Source organism: Coregonus lavaretus (assembly GCF_964263955.1).
Source record: "Coregonus lavaretus genome assembly, chromosome: 5".
Classification (NCBI taxonomy): domain Eukaryota; kingdom Metazoa; phylum Chordata; class Actinopteri; order Salmoniformes; family Salmonidae; genus Coregonus; species Coregonus lavaretus.
In genome coordinates this window covers 63,747,907-63,768,518 of record NC_139992.1, presented here as the reverse complement: position 1 = coordinate 63,768,518, position 20,612 = coordinate 63,747,907, and the positions used below count along the sequence as shown (strand labels likewise).

At 42.3% G+C, this 20,612-nt stretch overlaps 1 protein-coding gene across 1 annotated transcript in view; it reads right to left on the bottom strand.

Annotated features, from left to right (window-relative positions):
* Nucleotides 1-20,612, bottom strand: part of LOC311130045 (acid-sensing ion channel 4-A) — a gene marked incomplete at its 3' end in the record, with an annotated part of 143,682 nt that overhangs the window by 2,930 nt on the left and 120,140 nt on the right. The window contains exons 2-5 of the mRNA XM_084162667.1: nt 5,115-5,259; nt 3,942-4,069; nt 3,677-3,830; nt 2,907-2,960 (exon numbers count right to left, since the gene is read on the bottom strand). Of these exons, the coding sequence (XP_084018793.1) occupies nt 2,907-2,960; nt 3,677-3,830; nt 3,942-4,069; nt 5,115-5,259 (481 nt within the window). The remainder of the gene's footprint in view (nt 1-2,906; nt 2,961-3,676; nt 3,831-3,941; nt 4,070-5,114; nt 5,260-20,612) is intronic.

Below are 20,612 nucleotides of genomic sequence, written 5' to 3'. Positions count from 1 at the left end.
AAGTATTCACCCCCCTTTGGCATTTTTCCTATGTTGTTGCCTTACAACCTGGAATTAAAATTGATTTTTGGGGGGGTTTGTATCATTTCATTTACACAACATGCCTAAAACTTTGAAGATGCAAAATATGTTTTATTGTGAAACAAACAAGAAATAAGAAAACTTGAGCGTGCATAACTATTCACCCCCCCCCCCCCCCCCCCCCCAAAGTCAATACTTTGTAGAGCCACCTTTTGCAGCAATTACGGCTGCAAGTCTCTTGGGGTATGTCTCTATAAGCTTGGCACATCTAGCCACTGGGATTTTTGCCCATTCTTTAAGGCAAAACTGCTCCAGCTCCTTCAATGTGGATGGTTTCCGCTGGTGTACAGCAATCTTTATGTCATACCACAGATTCTCAATTGGATTGAGGTCTGGGCTTTGACTAGGCCATTCCAAGACATTTAAATGTTTCCCCTTAAACCACTCAAGTGTTGCTTTAGCAGTATGCTTAGGGTCATTGTCCTGCTGGAAGGTGAACCTCCGTCCCAGTCTCAAATCTCTGGAAGACTGAAACAGCTTTCCCTCAAGAATTTCCCTGTATTTAGCGGCATCCATCATTCCTTCAACTCTGACCAGTTTCCCAGTCCCTGCCGATGAAAAACATCCCCACAACATGATGCTGCCACCACCATGCTTCACTGTGCGGATGGTGTTCTCTGGGTGATGAGAGGTGTTGGGTTTGTGCCAGACATAGCGTTTTCCTTGATAGCCAAAAAGCTCAATTTTAGTCTCATCTGACCAGAGTACCTTCTTCCATATGTTTGGGGAGTCTCCCACATGCCTTTTGGCGAACACCAAACGTGTTTGCTTATTTTTTTCTTTAAGCAATGGCTTTTTTCTGGCCACTCTTCCGTAAAGCCCAGCTCTTTGGAGTGTACGACTTAAAGTGGTCTAATGGACAGATACTCCAATCTCCGCTGTGGAGCTTTGCAGCTCCTTCAGGGTTATCTTTGGTCTCTTTGTTGCCTCTCTGATTAATGCCCTCCTTGCCTGGTCCGTGAGTTTTGGTGGACGGCCCTCTCTTGTCAGGTTTGTTGTGGTGCCATATTCTTTCAATTTTTTAATAATGGATTTAGTGGTGCTCCGTGGGATGTTCAAAGTTTAGGATATTTTTTTATAACCCAACCCTGATCTGTACTTCTCCACAACTTTGTCCCTGACCTGTTTGGAGAGCTCCTTGGTCTTCCTGGTGTCGCTTGCTTGGTGGTGACCCTTGCTTAGTGGTGTTGCAGACTCTGGGGCCTTTCAGAACAGGTGTTCATATACTGAGATCATGTGACAGGTCATGTGACACTTAGATTGCACACAGGTGGACTTTATTTAACTAATTATGTGACTTCTGAAGGTAGTTGGTTGCACCAGATCTTATTTAGGGGCTTCATAGCAAAGAGGGTGAATACATACTGTATGCACGCACCACTTTTACGTTATTTATTTTGTATAGTTTTTTGAAATAAGTTATTTTTTTCATTTCACTTCAACAATTTGGACTCTTTTGTGTATGTCCATTACATGAAATCCAAATAAAAATCAATTTAAATGACAGGTTGTAATGCAACAAAATAGGAAAAACGCCAAGGGTGATGAATACTTTTACAAGGCACTGTATGTTTACGTAGCCTGTCCACGAGAGATTACCTAGAATACTGAGCAGACTGTTGGGGGCTCTGGGACATAGCCTGGAACACAGAGCAGAGTGTTAAGGCCTGGGTCTTGGACATAGTCTGGAACACAGAGCAGTGTGTTAGCTTGGCTCTGGGATATTGCCGGGGTCAATAGGCCAGTCTAAAGCCAGGTGATCCTCAATGAGCTATAGACTCCAGTGATGATAGAACATCTGCCATGCACAAAATGAAGCCCTTGTTCTCCTGGGCATTTGTCTACAAATGGGATGCAGGCGTATTTCAGTTTGCAAGTTAAAGGGAAATTCCACCACTTTTTAACCTCATATTCATTATCTCCAGCACCATACCTTTATCAATGTTTACTACATGCTTAGTATGCATACTGAGATCATGGCTAGTCTCGATATTTATTTGGGGCACACACGCCCATACACGCACGCTAACACAAACATGCATAAACAATTGCTCATTCATGACACTAAAAGCGAACAGCTAATAAAATAAAATTCAGTTAGATAAAACAGTTATCCAAATTTGGTGAGTTATGTGTTTTATAACTCTTATAATGAGGTTATTTGTATGCAGGAGCAACACAGAATCTATTCTTGGACTGAGGCACACAAAAAGTAACCTATATCATATAAATATATAAATAATGTTTTAAGTTATTACCTTGAATTTATTCTGATTGAGTCAAGAATACAGCTATATATACATATGAGCCATTCTTGTAAGATATATATCTAGATTTAGTGCACCCACCCATTAAATGGGCTTGGATTCCTTTTGAAGAGGAAGATAATTACATTTCTAGCTTATTAGGTTCGAAGATCATAATTGTACTGATACATCTCTCATCACATAATAAAGCGTCTCTTTTATGACCATCATAATATCTTTGAGAAAAGGCACCTCTGCACAGAGATAACCCAGAGCCAGCCAGTGGGGAGTCAGCCACACCACATGGAGTTGGTTCAGTGAAGGAATATCAAATGTATCGTGAAAGCTCAGAGAATGAAGGTGAGTAAGCAGTTAGGTAACATCGTTGTCACTCACAGCTTGTGCATTTCCTGCTCCAACAATTGGCATATCGACATGGAGGCAATGTCATTTTGCAATCTGTACCTAGGCAATCCCTACCCGTACATTGAAACCTAATTGTTCCTTATAATGTAAACAATTATTCTGCATTTCACTCAAGGGCCATTTATTATAATATAAAATAAAAACAGGTCTTACCAAGTGCCTTGTCAACACACTTGATGTTACTGGGAGTGCAGATATCAGCAGTTCCTGGAGTACAAAACATGAAATGAGTTTGGTCAAGCATAAACAAAATGGCCACCGCCCGTATCGCTGGCAACATGAAAAACTCTCATTGAGAACAGAACACTAGCTTATCATTCATCTACAAGCAGACGTGGGTAGATGAGTTCCATCCACGTTGGGCATCCTCCTTTGATTGCATCGAGAAATGGAGCACCAGGGCCCCACCCCAAAGGCATATTTAGAAAGTATTTAAAAAACAATCAATGATTCACCTTCTCACTGTGACAAACACAGCACAGGGACCACTAATGATAGGAATTCATCAGGAGCACAATTCATCATGGGAAATATGTGTGGTGAGCAGACGACGAAATGTTCTTTGAGTTCATGTTTTGGGAACAGTCGCCGTTTCAATTTGCATTAGGGAAGATTGATTAGGGGACATTAACGTCAGGGGCACAGAGGAGCAGAGGCATCCTTATGATCAGAGTAGCAGGATTGCACAGGAACTCTTTCACCCTAATCTCAATGGAAAGAGGTCAGGTGTCTCTCTACAAGGGCTGTTACATCAAGGCCCTCCGTTTAGGAATGAAAAGAAACAGATTTGTATACCACATAAGACCCCTGCCATGACTACACATATATATTGACAGTGTGTACATTAAATGGGTAACAGGGAATCGTATATAATACCAGGTGATAAAATGAGCAGTGAGTGAGGGCTACAGTAGCCTACTTACCAGGCATGTGTACCATCCTGCAGTTGCACTCCCGGAGCACCTCCCTGGTCTCGCAGCGCAGGCGGCAGGCACTGATGCTGTAGGTGTCGTATCCCGGGATCATCTGCTCGCTCGTGGAGCGGCAGTTCCCCCAGGGCTGGGGCAGGTAGGTCAGCTAAGGACAGAGTGATTGATTAGAGACATGTCTGAGCCACACGGCTCGGGGGTGAGGTGAAGTGAGTACTGAGGGAGTGGTAATCTGGGAGAAAGCAGTGCCGGGGCCTACCCTTTGTTCCTGACATGAAACAAAGGTCTGGAATCCCGGGGAGACTCCGAAGCCCAGCTGGTGGATGTAGGGAGGCTCATCCTGGCTGTGGATCTGCACGCGGATCCCTGCCTCTAACGACGTCTCATCTTCAGGGATAAAAGAGGCACGTGCAGGCAGTACAAAGACACATGGACAGAGTAGATTCATTCATCCTTTTATCCATCAAACCTAGGGGAAGGCTAATTGTGACTAGGCCGATCTCAGTCATTTGAGAAAAACGAGACACTGACAATGATCACATCTACATATACTGAACAAAAATATAAACGCAACATGTAAAGTGTTGGTCCCATGTTTCATGAGCTGAAATAAAAGTTCCCAGTAATGTTCCATTTGCACAAAAAGCTTATTCCTCTAAAATGTTGTGCACAAATTTGTTTACATCCCTTTTGGTGAGCATTTCTCCTTTGCCAAGATAATCCATCCACCTGACAGGTGTGGCATATCAAGAAGCTGATTAAACAGCATCATCATTACACAGGTGCACCTTGTGCTGGGGACAATAAAAGGCCACTCTAAAATGTGCAGTTTTGTCAAACAATAATGCCACAGATGTCTCAAGTTTTGAGGGAGCGTGCAGTTGGCATGTTGACTGCAGAAATGTCCACCAGAGCTGTTGCCAGAGAATTTAACATTCATTTCTCTACCATAAGCCGCCTCCAACATCATTTTAGAGAATTTGGCAGGACGTCCAACCAGCTTCACAACTGCAGACCACGTGTAACCACGCCAGCCCCGGACCTCCACATCCGGCTCCTCAGTAGGTGGGCCTATGCCCTCCCAGGCCCACCCATGGCTGCGCCCCTGCTCAGTCATGTGAAATCCATAGATTAGGGCCTAATTTATTTATTTCAATTGACTGATTTCCTTATATGAACTGTAACTCAGTAAAATCATTGAAATTGTTGCATGTTGCATTTATATTTTTGTTCAGTGTATATGACTAACAGCACTGTCAACAGATTTATCCCTTACAATAATAATTGTATGAAAAAATTCAGGATGGTGGCGCCATTGCAAAAATTTATCACTAGTGTCCTATACAAATATGATTCAGAGATGAGGTAGAATACTGGTGATTTATGACAACAGAAACAGATCCCGCAACAACATGTAAGGTTTATGGCTTACTTGTCTCTTTCCAGATGGGGAGATACTCATCCTGTTGAATATCCAACATAATCTCCAGCCCATTTCCCATTCCACCTTGCTTGGTTTTCCTGGACGTCGACTTGTTCCCATTAAAAGTGTAGCATTTTCCATATCTGGTGTAGACCTATGGGACAATATATTTATAAATGACAATATCCATCTCTGCTATAACAGACTCATACTTGTATGGTGTCGCAATGAAGTTGGAGATATGGACCGGAAAATAAAGATGGTCTACATTCTCTGTCTGTAATAAACCTAGGAGATGTGTGTTGAGGGGAGAGTGATATACCAACAGTCTTGATCTTTATTATACTTATATTTATACTCGAAAACATAAAAAATATAACTTATAAAAAATGTATACCTATATACTTTACATACTTAGGACTATGATAAATAGGTAGTTTGGTCTTCAAATTTACAGAGCAAACACCCACTAACAAACCATTAAGGATTCCACAAACTGATCACACGAAGTAAAGTGTTCCTTTTCATCTACGTTAATAATAGAAGATTAAAAGACAGAAGCATTTGAAATTGAGGAACAATATCCTTCAAAAGCTTGACAGCAGCCTTTTAGAGAAACATTCAATTCCTTTGTTTATGGGCCTCATCTCTTTACAGTTCAAGCCAAAGTGACACAATTCTATTATTTTGACTTGACACCTTGTGGAGCATTAGAATGAAAGATTAGGAAATCACATGACAAACAAAATCAGCAGATGAGACAGTGTGGTGGACAGTAAAATAACAATGGTGCCAAATCCAGTATGTTTCTGTAACAATTCTGTTTTTAATTCAATTTCAGAACATGTAGGGTTTCACAATTCCAGTAACGTTCTCAAAATGGCAAGGTTTTTCAGAAATTCTAGTTGGAAGATTCCCAGAACAGGAGGGAATGAGCAGGAAATCCAGAAAATCCTCCAACAAGGATTTCTGGAAAACCTGGGAATTCCAGAATTTTGCACAAGCCTTATAATGAGTGGTGTGATGACTAAATTAGGGATGAACATGAGACATCACACAAGCACTCATTTACAGACCACAGGGTGTGCTCTGATTTCGGGTAATTACACACAAACCAAAGCCATGGTTGAGCTATAAAACCTGTACACTGTCAACTGGCTCTGCAATTGGCTGTTGTATACCATGTTGTTTGAATCCCAGATTGCCCCTTTAAGCCCAAATAAAGACACTGTTTACCAAACTGGGCTGTTTACTAAAACACATGCATATACAGTACAGTACACACCCGGTATATGATTCCTTTGACAGAAACGAAGGTCAAAATTGCAATCTCCTTGGCCCCAACTCCTAACTGTTCACTGTGTCCCCTAAATCAGGTAGGCACATTCCTCCATGTAATGTGGAAGTGCCCTGAAGTTAAATGCTTCTGGGGTGGAAAGTTACTAAAATGTATTTTGAATGGCATGAATTTAAATATTAAATGCTAAGCTCCTTGAATCGCTCAATCAATCAGGCAGCAGCACTGGCAGGCAGCACTGGATGGATTGGGAGGGGAGGTTGGGGGTGGAGGCCCACTTCTGTTTTGTTTTGTTTTCCTGTTTATACTGAATTTATTTTCACTTAGAGTATTTCTTACTGGGGTTTTTCTTCTTTTGAGTGGCAGCCTGCAGGTACATGTTTTATAAACGTATAATTTGAAATGGATAATGTACCTCTAACCCCCCCCAACAAAAAATAACAAAAAATTATAATAATCGTCCCCCAAATAATCGACTATGATCCTTCAGAAATGGGTACATATAGAATATGTAGTCTAGTACAGTGGGGGGAAAAAGTATTTAGTCAGCCACCAATTGTGCAAGTTCTCCCACTTAAAAAGATGAGAGAGGCCTGTAATTTTCATCATAGGTACACGTCAACTATGACAGACAAATTGAGAATAAAAAATCCAGAAAATCACATGTAGGATTTTTTATGAATTTATTTGCAAATTATGGTGGAAAATAAGTTTTTGGTCACCTACAAACAAGCAAGATTTCTGGCTCTCACAGACCTGTAACTTCTTCTTTAAGAGGCTCCTCTGTCCTCCACTCGTTACCTGTATTAATGGCACCTGTTTGAACTTGTTATCAGTATAAAAGACACCTGTCCACAACCTCAAACAGTCACACTCCAAACTCCACTAAAAGACCAAAGAGCTGTCAAAGGACACCAGAAACAAAATTGTAGACCTGCACCAGGCTGGGAAGACTGAATCTGCAATAGGTAAGCAGCTTGGTTTGAAGAAATCAACTGTGGGAGCAATTATTAGGAAATGGAAGACATACAAGACCACTGATAATCTCCCTCGATCTGGGGCTCCACGCAAGATTTCACCCCGTGGGGTCAAAATGATCACAAGAACGGTGAGCAAAAATCCCAGAACCACACGGGGGGACCTAGTGAATGACCTACAGAGAGCTGGGACCAAAGTAACAAAGCCTACCATCAGTAACACACTACGCCGCCAGGGACTCAAATCCTGCAGTGCCAGACGTGTCCCCCTGCTTAAGCCAGTACATGTCCAGGCCCGTCTGAAGTTTGCTAGAGTGCATTTGGATGATCCAGAAGAGGATTGGGAGAATGTCATATGGTCAGATGAAACCAAAATAGAACTTTTTGGTAAAAACTCAACTCGTCGTGTTTGGAGGACAAAGAATGCTGAGTTGCATCCAAAGAACACCATACCTACTGTGAAGCATGGGGGTGGAAACATCATGCTTTGGGTCTGTTTTTCTCCAAAGGGACCAGGACGACTGATCCGTGTAAAGGAAAGAATGAATGGGGCCATGTATCGTGAGATTTTGAGTGAAAACCTCCTTCCATCAGCAAGGGCATTGAAGATGAAACGTGGCTGGGTCTTTCAGCATGACAATGATCCCAAACACACCGCCCGGGCAACGAAGGAGTGGCTTCGTAAGAAGCATTTCAAGGTCCTGGAGTGGCCTAGCCAGTCTCCAGATCTCAACCCCATAGAAAATCTTTGGAGGGAGTTGAAAGTCTGTGTTGCCCAGCGACAGCCCCAAAACATCATTGCTCTAGAGGAGATCTGCATGGAGGAATGGGCCAAAATACTACAATGTGATTTTCTGGAGAAAAATAATCTCATTTTGTCTGTCCTAGTTGACGTGTACCTATGATGAAAATTACAGGCCTCTCTCATCTTTTTAAGTGGGAGAACTTGCACAATTGGTGGCTGACTAAATACTTTTTTCCTCCACTGTATGTAGGAAGAAAAATATGTTGTCAGATTATTTAAATCCCTACTGTATAGTTGTGGCTAAGCCAATGGTGTACGAAGAGGACAATAGTGTGGATCCCGCCCTCTTTGACTAACGTGCTATTAGTGTGAGTTGGTTTAATCTGTGGAAGGCTGGCACAGAGCAGCAGAGGAGGTAAACTGCACCCCATCATTGATTTAGCCTGCTTCATTGACATACTTAAGCCTCCACCGCTGCACTCGATCTACAGAGGAATTAAAGAATGAAAAAACACACTTACAGAGAGAGTTCCGAGTTCTGCTCTAAAACTTGTGATAACGCCGGGGTATTGACAAATCATGTCCACAGAGAGCAGGGGAAGTTTCCCCATCATCTCAGCCTGGAAATGTTTGTTGACAGAGCCTCCACTGATTCATTTCTCAGCTTTAGCCTCTCTCTCGTCTCTCCAAAGCCTGTGTGATTGATGGAGCATTTTCCCCTTTTTACATCTTGCACCAAATTTAGCAAAGGTAACAGGACTGACTGTCAATTCCAAGGAGGAACATGGCATCGTTTCTGAAACACCAAACATCCTGCACCATACTATTCTCAAATCACACTAACAGTTTATTCTAAAATAATCCCTCAAATGTATCTACAGCAATATACACCTTACGGTAAATCGCGTTGTGGCCCAGTGTTCTTGGTAAACTTTTAATGAATATAATAGTTAGCTACATTCACGATAAATCTCTAAAGGTTAGAAACGAAAATTAATATGCCAACACTGGCATGAACAGCTGGATAGTTACATGCTATCCACATGAAAATGCAACCCAAGTCCGTAGCAGTAACTTTGCTTTGGAAAGATGCCCAACTACATCTAATTTGCATAAATCTCTCTTGTTCTAGCGGCTAGCACCCAACTTAATTGGGCTTAATGTCAGTCCATTAACAGTCTTTTGGCAGTATTTTCTCCTCAAATTTCCTTGCTTCTCCCCTGGTCTCTCCATTTTAAATACATTAAGAGGCTCACCACTTGCTGCATGTAACTCCTGAGCCCTTGTGTGGTATACCCTAAAACATCCTCTTTATGGCAGTCATCTGACAGTTCCCGGGTGTTTTCCTTTTAAATAACCCACAAGAATAACTTGAGTGCTTCTCCAGAGGACATCCATTTCCTAGCATGTGGCCGTGTGTCAGCGGCCAGGGCTCTTTGTGTATGGATGAGGAGGAGGAGGAAGACTAGAATTCATTTCAGATGGTGGTGGAACATGCTGCATGGCTGATTGGCAGTTGAGTCCCATTAAGTGCGGCTCACGCAGGTTTAAAGGTGAGAGAACACCCTCTGGCAGAGTGCTAGGGATCACACTGTAGCATACATTGATGGAATATCTACATGAGCTGCAACACTTTTGGAGACATCTTGTCAAATCAAATGTTATTTGCCACATACGCCGAATACAGCCGGTGTAGACATTACAGTGAAATGCTTACTTACAAGCCCTTAACCAACAATGCAGTTTTTTTAAGAAAAAAAAAAAAGAAAAAAAAAAGAAAAAAAGAACAAATATTTATTAAAAAAACAAAAGTGTTAAGTGAAAAATAGATAAGTAAAAAATAATTAAAGAGCAGCAGTAAAATAAAAGAACAGTAGGGAGGCTATATACAGGGGGGTACCGGTACAGAGTCAATGTGCGGGGGCACCGGTTAGTCGAGGTAATTGAGGTGATATGTACATGTGGGTAGAGTTAAAGTGACTATGCATAAATAATAAAAAGAGTAGCAGCAGCGTAAAAGAGGGGAATGGGGTGGGGTAGGGTGGGGTGGGGGGCCAATGCAAATAGTCTGGGTAGCCATGATTAGCTGTTTAGGAGTCTTACAGCTTGGGGGTAGAAGCAGTTAAGAAGCCTTTTGGACCTAGACTTGGCGCTCCGGTACCGCTTGCCGTGTGGTAGCAGAGAGAACAGTCTATGACGAGGGTGGCTGGAGTCTTTGACGATTTTTAGGGCCTTCCTCTGACACCGCCTGGTATAGAGGTCCTGGATGGCAGGAAGCTTGGCCCCAGTGATGTACTGGGCCGTACGCACTACCCTCTGTAGTGCCTTGCGGTCAGATGCCGAGCAGTTGTCATACCAGGCGGTGATGCAACCAGTCAGGATGCTCTCGATGGTGCAGCTGTAGAACTTTTTGAGGATCTGAGGACCCATGCCAAATCTTTTCAGTCTCCTGAGGAGGAATAGGCTTTGTCGTGCCCTCTTCACGACTGTCTTCATGTGTTTGGACCATGATAGTTTGTTCGTGATGTGGACACCAAGGAACTTGAAGCTCTCAACCTGTTCCACTACAGCCCCGTCGATGAGAATGGGGGCGTGCTCAGTCCTCTTTTTTATTCCTGTAGTCCACAATCATCTCCTTTGTCTTGATCACATTGAGGCAGAGGTTGTTATCTGGCACCACACGGCCAGGTCTCTGACCTCCTCCCTATAGGCTGTATCATCGTTGTCGGTGATCAGGCCTACCACTGTTGTGTCGTCTGCAAACTCAATGATGGTGTTGGAGTCATGCCTGGCCATGCAGTCATGGGTGAACAGGGAGTACAGGAGGGGACTGAGCAGGCACCCCTGAGGGGCGCCCGTGTTGAAGATCAGCGTGGCAGATCTGTTGTTACCTACCCTTACCACCTGGGGACGGCCCATCAGGAAGTAGAGGATCCAGTTGCAGATGGAGGTGTTTAGTCCCAGGGTCCTTAGCTTAGTGATGAGCTTTGAGGGCACTATGGTGTTGAACGCTGAGCTGTAGTCAATGAATAGCATTCTCACGTAGGTGTTCCTCTTGTCCAGGTGGAAAAGGGCAGTGTGGAGTGCAATAGAGATTGCATCATCTGTGGATCTGTTGGGGAGGTATGCAAATTGGAGTGGGTCTAGGGTTTCTGGGATAATGGTGTTGATGTGAGCCATGACCAGCCTTTCAAAGCACCTAATGGCTACAGACGTGAGTGCTACGGGTCGGTAGTCATTTAGGCAGGTTATCTTAGCGTCCTTGGGCACAGGGACTATGGTGGTCTGCTTGAAACATGTTGGTATTACAGACTCAGTCTGTAATACCAACATGCGGCCTTGTGAATGTTGACCTGCTTAAAAGTCTTACTCACATTGGCTACGGAGAGCGTGATCACATAGTCATCCGGAACAGCTGATGTGCTCATGCATGCTTCAGTGTTGCTTGCCTCGAAGCGAGCATAGAAGTGATTTAGCTCATCTGGTAGGCTTGTGTCCCTGGGCAGCTCACGGCTGTGCTTCCCTTTGTAGTTTGTAATAGTTTTCAAGCCCTGACACATCCGACGAGTGTCAGAGCCAGTGTAGTACGATTAAATCTTAGTCCTGTATTGACTCTTTGCCCTTTTGATGGTTTGTCGGAGGGCATAGCGGGATTTCTTGTAAGCGTCCGGGTTAGAGTCCCGCTCCTTGAAAGTGGCAGCTCTACCCTTTAGCTCAGTGCGGATGTTTCCTGTAATCCATGGCTTCTGGTTGGGGTATGTACGTACGGTCACTGTGGGGACGACGTCTTCGATGCACTTATTGATGAAGCCAGTGACTGATTGGTTGGTCTCTTGGTTGGATGCTTGTGTTAAGTTTCAATGTGGGTTGGAAAACTCCGGTAACTTCCCTAAATTCCCAGGTTTTCTAGAAATCCCCCTCGGAAGATTCCCGGAATCAGGAGGGAATTAAGCAGGAAATTCGGAATCCTTGTGTTAAGTTGCAAGGCAGGAATGATTGAGTAGGGACATCTATGAATGAGTCTCACCACCACCTGAATTGCACATACAGTAGCTAGGTGCCAGAGTAATGCAGGAACTAAGGGAGGTGGTTCTACCTCACTGCTCAAGGTGCCCCCACTGCTAGACGGCAGTTTAGTCACTTAATTCTCAAATATCTTCGAATCAAAGTACACCATTAGAGTCTATTAGAGGCAACGTGAAACAAATTAGATTTGTCATGGGTCAATACATTTAAGATCCTAACATACTGGGGAGAAGGAAGCGCTCTAATTGAGGGAACAGAGGTGGCATCCCAAATGGCACCCTATTCCCTATATAGTGCACTACTTTTGAACAGGGCCCATAACTCTCTGGTCAAAAGTAGTGCATTAGCTACATAGGGAATAGGGTGCCATTTGGGACACTGACAGACACTCTGCTCCAGATGTTTAAAGACAACAACAACGTGGATTGGGTAAACGGAGTAGACATTGAAACGTAACGTCTAAACAGTGTGGATGAGAATGTGAGGTTCTGCACCATTAGCTCCTGTCTCATGGGTAAGCCACTCAACTTGGCGTATAGGGCGCCACTTTGGTACACCATTAAACAACTGACTGGAAGCATCACTTTAGTGGTGGCCTATCCCTCTAGCATACAGCACAGTAAGTAAGACGTGTCATCAAGGACTTGTTTGCATGGCAAACAGAGCGGATTATGACAAAAGATCTGAGCGGATTACGAAAGGATTTTATCTCATCCCTTTAATTGGAGATATGTAGTAAAATACTGTATGTAGTTAACTGACAGACGCAACAGGGGTGAAATTATCCTTAAACTATTGAGTCTCTAATCACTGTTGAATGTATGACTCGGTGCACTAAGAACCATCAGTATTTGCACACCTTCAGTTATATTTTCTTTAAAGAATGTGTTTAGTCGTCAATATTCTGGTAAATATAGAGAACACGTGCTGAAGGGAATGTGAATGCCAAAGTGGATACCAAGAAATGTCAACAACAAGCAAGGTAGTTCAGCATAAAGAGTACTTTGTCTTAGCTACAAAAATGAAGCATCCCTATGCTGATAGATCAATCACTGTATCACCATATTCTGGGACTTTTATTCTGTTTCTCATCTTCACTCAACCCAAAAATAGGAATAAAGAAAAACAAGGGCGCTATACTCCCTAGAAAATACACACATTGTTCATCTCCAGAAACTAAGAGGCTCCTTCCTATCCTCATGTTGGATTATAGCAGGCTAATGGAGCAGCACATGAGCACTCGAAATAGGTTGTGTCCCAAATGGCACCCTATTCCCTATATAGTGCACTACTTTTGACCAGGGCCCATACAAAAAGTGATGCACTATGTAGGGAACAGGGTGCCATTTGGGACTGACCCAACAGCTCAGAGAGATGGAGGAAAATCTACCTTGACAGTGTTGACAGTGTGCCAACATCAAGCCGCCTACACGGACACATAAATGAGCCATTTTGGAAATGTGATTAGATACCACTAATATAACGGAGATCAATTAATTTATATCACCAGTGGCACACTGTTCTCTAAGCAGTCTTTGTCGGTAATGGAAATGAGTCCTCTCTTGCTTGTAAAGCTTTGTTAAATGTCTTTGAGGACTGAAACAACCAATTGGGCACAGAAACGATGCCCCCCTGATCTCCTCTATAAATCAAATTATTAAATCTTCTCGTTTTTTAAAACACCCAAAGGCTTCTATAAATGTACCATTGGGAAACATTAGATACGTACTTCATTTGTATGTACTGCTGTAGTCATGTCATTCTTTCAGATCTGTATTCAATTTAGCAAATTTGTTTACTGGATTGTGCATCATACATGTGTCTAAACTACACTAATAATTTGTGACAGCTGATTTATCTGCCCTTTCTTGCCCATAACATTATAGTTACAATCTTTGGCTCTTTTTTTCCACTTGGATGGTCAGCATTTTAGCACTGATGAAAGAACTGGAGCAGATTACTACTACAGCAGTGCTGATTGAATGTTATCGTAGGTCACAAGGGTCCCTCACTAGACTTATGTGCCAGGCTATTTCCTTTTGGGTCAATTTGCTCTCTGTTCTTATTTGTGATTCGGTTTGTAATAGCTGATAGAGCCTGGAGGAAAGAGGAGAAATCTGCCCTGGGCATAGTACACAGCTAACAGCCCTGCCTGAGGCATTTGTCTAACTTTTGACTGTTTTTCTGCTGCCGTTTAGATATTCTATTTTAATTAAGGCACCTCTCATTAACATAGACCTTCATTTCCCCAGCTCTCAATCTTCCACCTCCCTTGCTCTCCCTCCCCACCCGCCTGGTGCAATCACTTCAAACTACTGCCACCACCGGCATACCCGGATGCCACTTTTGCCTGGCAAACGTTTTATTTGGTATTCATCAGATGTGAGACATCTCTGGGAAGGAAGACTGGGGAAACAATATTTATTGAGGCAAAGACAAATGCTAAAGAATGATAATTCTGTATTGGAAGAACAGCAACTATTAAATCATCAGTACACAGTATATGGTGTACAGTACCTTCAGAAAGAATTCACACCCCTCGACTTCAAACATTTTGTTGTTACAAAGTGGGGTTAAAATTGACTTAATTGTACTTTTTTGATCAACGATCTACACACAATACTCTATCATTTCAAAGTGGAAGAAAAGTTATGAGATTTTTTATTTATTAATGAAAAATAAAACACTAATATATCTTTATTAGATAAGTATTAAACCCCCGGAGTCAATACATGTTAGAATTACCTTGGGCAGTGATTACAGCTGTGGGTATTTTTGGGTAAGTCTCTTAAGAGCTTTACAAATCTAGATTGAACAATATTTGCACATTATTATTTTTAAAATTCTTCAAGCTCTGTCAAGTTGGTTGTTGATCATTGCTAGACAGCCATTTTCAAGTCTTGCCATAGATTTTAAAGCTTATTTAAGTCCAAACTGTAAGTAGGCCACTCAAGAACATTCAATATCGTCTTGTTAACCAACTCCAGTGTATATTTGGCCTCGTGTTTTGGGTTATTGTCCTTCTGAAAGGTGAATTTGTCTCCCAGTGTCTGTTGGAAAGCAGACAAAGTTTTCTAGGATTTTCTTTCCTAAATAACTCCCTAGTCCTTGCCGATAACAAGCACACCCATAACATGATGCAGCCACCACGCATGCTTGAAAATATGAAGAGTGGTACTCAGTGATGTGTTGTATTGGATTTGCCCAAACCTAACGCTTTGTGTTCAGGACAAAAAGTTAATTTCTTTGCCACATTTTTTGCAGTATTACTTTAGTGCCTTATTACATACAGGATGCATGTTTTGGAATATTTTTTATTCTGTACAGGCTTCCTTCTTTTCACTCTGTCATTTAGGTTAGTATTGTGGAGTAACTACAACGTTGTTAGCATCCTCCGTTCTATCACAGCTATTAAACTCTGTAAATTAGATGCCACAAAGCCTGGCTCAATCCCAATTGGACCCCTAGACCCTACGCCCTATGCACTTTTGATTTGATTGGTATAAGCAATGGTGAAACTTCAACCTAGCCTAGCAAATGATATTACCATATTGATTACACCGGTCAAATCCTCTCTGCTTTAGCATGGCCAGTGCCATTGATGAGTTTCACCATTATGAAGTAGACAGCTCGGTGGGACTTCCTCTGGGTTAAACCATTATGCAAAAGGTGCAAAGATAGGCCCTCTATCCAACTCTATGCTCAACACATCAAAGAGTGGTGGAGGAGCCGTCCAATCCAGCAAGGTCCAGATATATGCTCAGCTATTAGCAGCATGGCTGGGTGCCCTCCTCACAGATGTTTGGCATGTGGACTCTGGAGCTGCCAAATTGGGACCATGAGACTCTAGGATCTTTCCCAAGAGGCCAGTGAAGCTTCCGAAACATCAAGGGTGAGTCTGTAGTCAGTCAACACCCCAAGGCGGCTAACATTCTGCTAACAAGGTTACTACTTTTTACTGTTCAAGTCTCAGAAAGCTCACCCCAAGCTTTTGGACTTGACATATTAGGCATAAATATAACCAACACTTTTTGGTTTTCTGTCCCAGATTGTTCTGAAAGGATTAGTACAGTAAATGTGTGAACTCTCTGTATATTTTGTTGCAGCGGCAACCCCATACTGGTATGAATTTTGCCACAGGTGAGTAGACTACTACTGTCAGTTGAGGGACTCACCTGGTATATGCAGGTCTACGCATATTGGAAGGGCTCCTGCAGTTACCAGCGCTAACTGTCAATGTGGATTTGATCTCGCTGGTGTTGAGCAATGACACACATTTGCTTTTATTTACAGCCAAACCTCTCAGAGCTAGCGCTGATGTCATTCTGCTCTTGGGGAAGATGAGTTGGAGGTCAAACTGATCATTGCCACTGCATGGGTCCAGTGAAGGGAAATTACTTCTGAGTAAAAAGGATCCACTGTTGTACCAACACCAGAAAGGATGATCAAAATGAATTCAATTTAAAATTGAATTTGACTAATGAAAACATAAGCAGTGAGGCATGGCATACAAGCAGCCATTCTTTTTACAGTTTTTTTCTCCAGATCGTTGGATAGTTCCCTTAAGGTAAATGGTTGCGCAATTTTCTGTCAAATCCATTGTAAACTGGATATTATGGTAGACATTTTTTTATGAGCAATGGAGATGCTCTCAAATCCCATACAGGGCATAAGACAAAATTGTCTTGGCAGTATGAACATTCAAAACAAAAATGTTCCATAAGGGTGCCTGATGATTTTGAATTATTTACAGTATTATAGCATTGACAAATCCATTTGTAGGCTGTTAGCTGCTGACTTTGTCCACGTCCCGTGGATTCAGACTGTTAAAGTTACATAAATACCTTAGGAAATGGGAGTACTCAAAATCCCTGCAATATAGACACAAAGGCAGGTCACCCTATTCCCCAAATGGCACCCTATTCCCTATACAGTGCACTACTCTTGACCACAGCCATAGTCAAATAAGGGCACTATATAGGGAATGGGGTGGCATTTGGGATGCAGCCACATTCTTGGCTCACCTGGTCTCGCTGCGACAGCCGTTTGTGTGGCATGTGGAGAGATGATCTCACACAAATACTTTACATATCTGCAATTTCATCACCACAGTGGAATGCAGGGATCTGTGTGATAATCAGATGCGGTTTTCATGGATTTAATAGATTTGAGGGACATGAATGGGAAAATCTCATCCATCCTTTGGCCCTTTATTTTGATAACGGACCATTTATCCCCCATTTGATTACTTCTTCGGTAAACCACAAGGTCATGGAGAGAGAGCGAGCGAGAGAGAGATGCTAGATGATGGAACAGAATTAATCGGGGAACACAGGCCCAACATAGCAGCATAAAGTGCTCTCCCTGGAGCCTTGCTCTTAAGGGTTTATATCGCATTTTTAGCATGTGTGACTGACTACAAGTGAATGACAGCTACTGTAACATAGATGAGCAGGCCTCTTGATATGAAAGAGACCTCACACTGTTCACCCTCTCCCTCCCCCTCCTTTCCCTTGGCCATAATCGCATTGCTACTCACGATAGACTGAAAAGCAAAGAAAACACTATTCGTTGCTGACATACTATGACTAATTTCATCTCAGCCACCTAGAAAATTGCCCAAAAAACCTTCCTTTCATCTGAGGAAATGTGCAATACCCCATTTCCAGAAGCTTTACTCGTTTCATTAAATTTTGTTCAAGATCATCTTAAAGATGGAATGAATACACCTGAAGACAGACAAACTACTTAGAGTTGGGCTTGATGTCCCTACAGCCAGTACAACGCTGCTCTCTTACCTAATCTCAATGTAAATAAAGCATCTACAACTGATCAATATTGGATCCAATGAGTCCATCTTTGTGTGTGTGCATAAGGATAAAGAAATCAATGTCAGTGGATTCCCATAACGCCTCCTTTCCTGCCAGCAAGGCTTCATGCAGAGATGGAAAGTCATCAGCTGAACTCACCCAAGGGGAATAGCAGACATTTGATATTGATGTTTGAAGGGTGGCTGGTGTCAAGAAAGACCCTTGTAAAAGCAATGGTAACAGATTACTCAAGCAACCATGTCCTCCCTCTGCTCAGTGAAACACTCTGGCTTTCTCCATTGGTCTTGTTTGAAGGGTCATTTTTAAATACAGTAAGGGATTAACAAACAAGCGGAAGAGCTGTGAATGACCATCCATCAAACCCACACTTCTTTGTCTGGTTGTCTATCCATCTGTCTTGTACTTGATCAAGCATAAAAAATGACTAATATAATTGAAGGAGAAAATAGTAATATCAAAAGGCTTAAGCAATGGAATTCCACAACTTCACAATGCAGATACACGGACTGATTTGCAAAACAGAGATTCACTACAGTACAACTGATTTGCTGCATTTAAAGGCATGTTTTTGCAAAAGTGCTGTGTAATGAATGGCTGATTAACAGATGTTTTGTTAATAAATTATTATTACTGGTTAACAGAAGGTAAAGGCAGATATTCATTATTTAAAGGTCAAAATGCTTAATAAATCAATTAATCAAGATAAAGGACAACACAGACCAACACGAACGTTGGCCGTGCTCAGTAGATCACCTGCTGGGTGTCGACGAACATGTAGAATAGTCAGTAAATTCCTCACACACTTTCATCCCACTATTAATCAAGTATTATTCAGAACTTTTTTCCACTTTTTGCTATAAAAGTTTATTGTCTAACTTATGCTCCAAACGTTTAAACTCGGCATCAAAAGGAAGAGGTACCTGTGAAATTAGGTGATGAAATCCAATATCGATGTGCCAGGGAGCAAAATATTCAATTTGCTGGCAATCCTTTGTGATGCAAGATATCAAAGAGTAAGGACAATGTGCAAAAGTGACTAGGAAAAAATTAATTTGTCCAAACCTTTGTGTGATTTCTTTTTTACTGTACCATCTTTTTCATCTTATTATCTGAAGATATTGCAACGCACAAATCTCTTATTGCGCATCCCATCAAAATGGGGGTGACTAGTCCCCAAAGTGGTGACCCTAATAGTCTGAACATGCCTTAGGAGTTCTTACAAAGAACATAAACAGATAAATACGTCCAAACTCCCAGTTTAATTAAAGGCAAGTCCCCTGTTTAGTCATTTAAAGTCTCCTTTATTAGAAAATGTAAAAAGTCTCCTCCCCAGAGTCTCAGAGTCACAGGGAAACTGTGCACAATATGCTTTTAATTTCCCAGGAGACCACAGCACGGTAACTATTTAACGATGGGAGGTGTGGCTCCACTGAACGAAACAAAAAAGTGCCATCAAGTGTGTCCTCTTCATGAAATGTTTGCCCTTTAATTATCATTCAACTCCAACCTGGGCCTCGTTCCATTCATCACCTAACTCTGATATAGTGTACAGTAGAGGCGCCAATGGGATTGACACTGTAGGCCTTTTACTCGAACATCAAATGGACAAACCTTATCTCTAACCAGAGACATTTGTTAAAAATATAATTGGCCATTTCTCCAGAAATAATCCATGAATTGCTCTTCTTGCGGGGCTAAAAGTTCTATTGAAGTTTAGCACGTAGTAAAATTGCTGGAAGGGTGAGGCATAGAAGATCAGTAGTCTGCAAGGGATCAGTAGTCTGCCAGTGGTGCCAGGGACCAACTGCACCATGGTAGTCCTTTGATTCTGTTTGGCATGTGTGGCATCTGTACTTTGTTTCACGGAGCCCGACAGAGACAGACAGGGATACCGAGAGACAGTGAGACCGAGAGACAGGGAGACCGAGAGACAGAGAGCAGAGAGAGAGAGAGAGAGAGAGAGAGAGAGAGAGAGAGAGAGAGAGAGAGAGAGAGAGAGAGAGAGAGAGACAGACAGAGAGAGACAGACACAGACAGGCCTTGAACTCCTGAGAATGCCATGGCTGGCCAGCCTGGGACACGTTGACAGCACATTGTCAGGCCTCATGATTTCCACTACCCTACGGGGCCACGGAAAGGACACACAGAACCACGGTCTGCTGAGGTCACCAGAACAGGTAGGACTCCATTTGAAGTCAAATAACCTTGACGATTAATGTCATGCATTTCATCATTCAAAGAGCTTGTACATGTCAAACCAGCCTATGAGGAAAAGACAGACTGGCTTTCAAAATGTAGTGTCATGGATGAGACTGAAGTTTATCTTTGCTTACGAAATTAAGTGGGAAATTCAATTGGATTTTGTAGGCTAACTCACAGAGCCGATTAGTGATCTGTGAAATGTATCAATCTAAATGTTTACCAACAAGACACCTTTTAATATTAGATCTTATTTATAAAGAAACAATTTGAGATCCACCTTCATGAAACTGAAATAACAGAGGCAAGCAATCTCAGGGAGGAAGACATTAAGCTATGACCTGGATTTATACCCTGGTTTTTCCTATAGTGCAAGGTCAGGTGGGGGCAAATCTACCCCTCACTTCCAAGAAGCCTCCTGTTTGAAGCAGC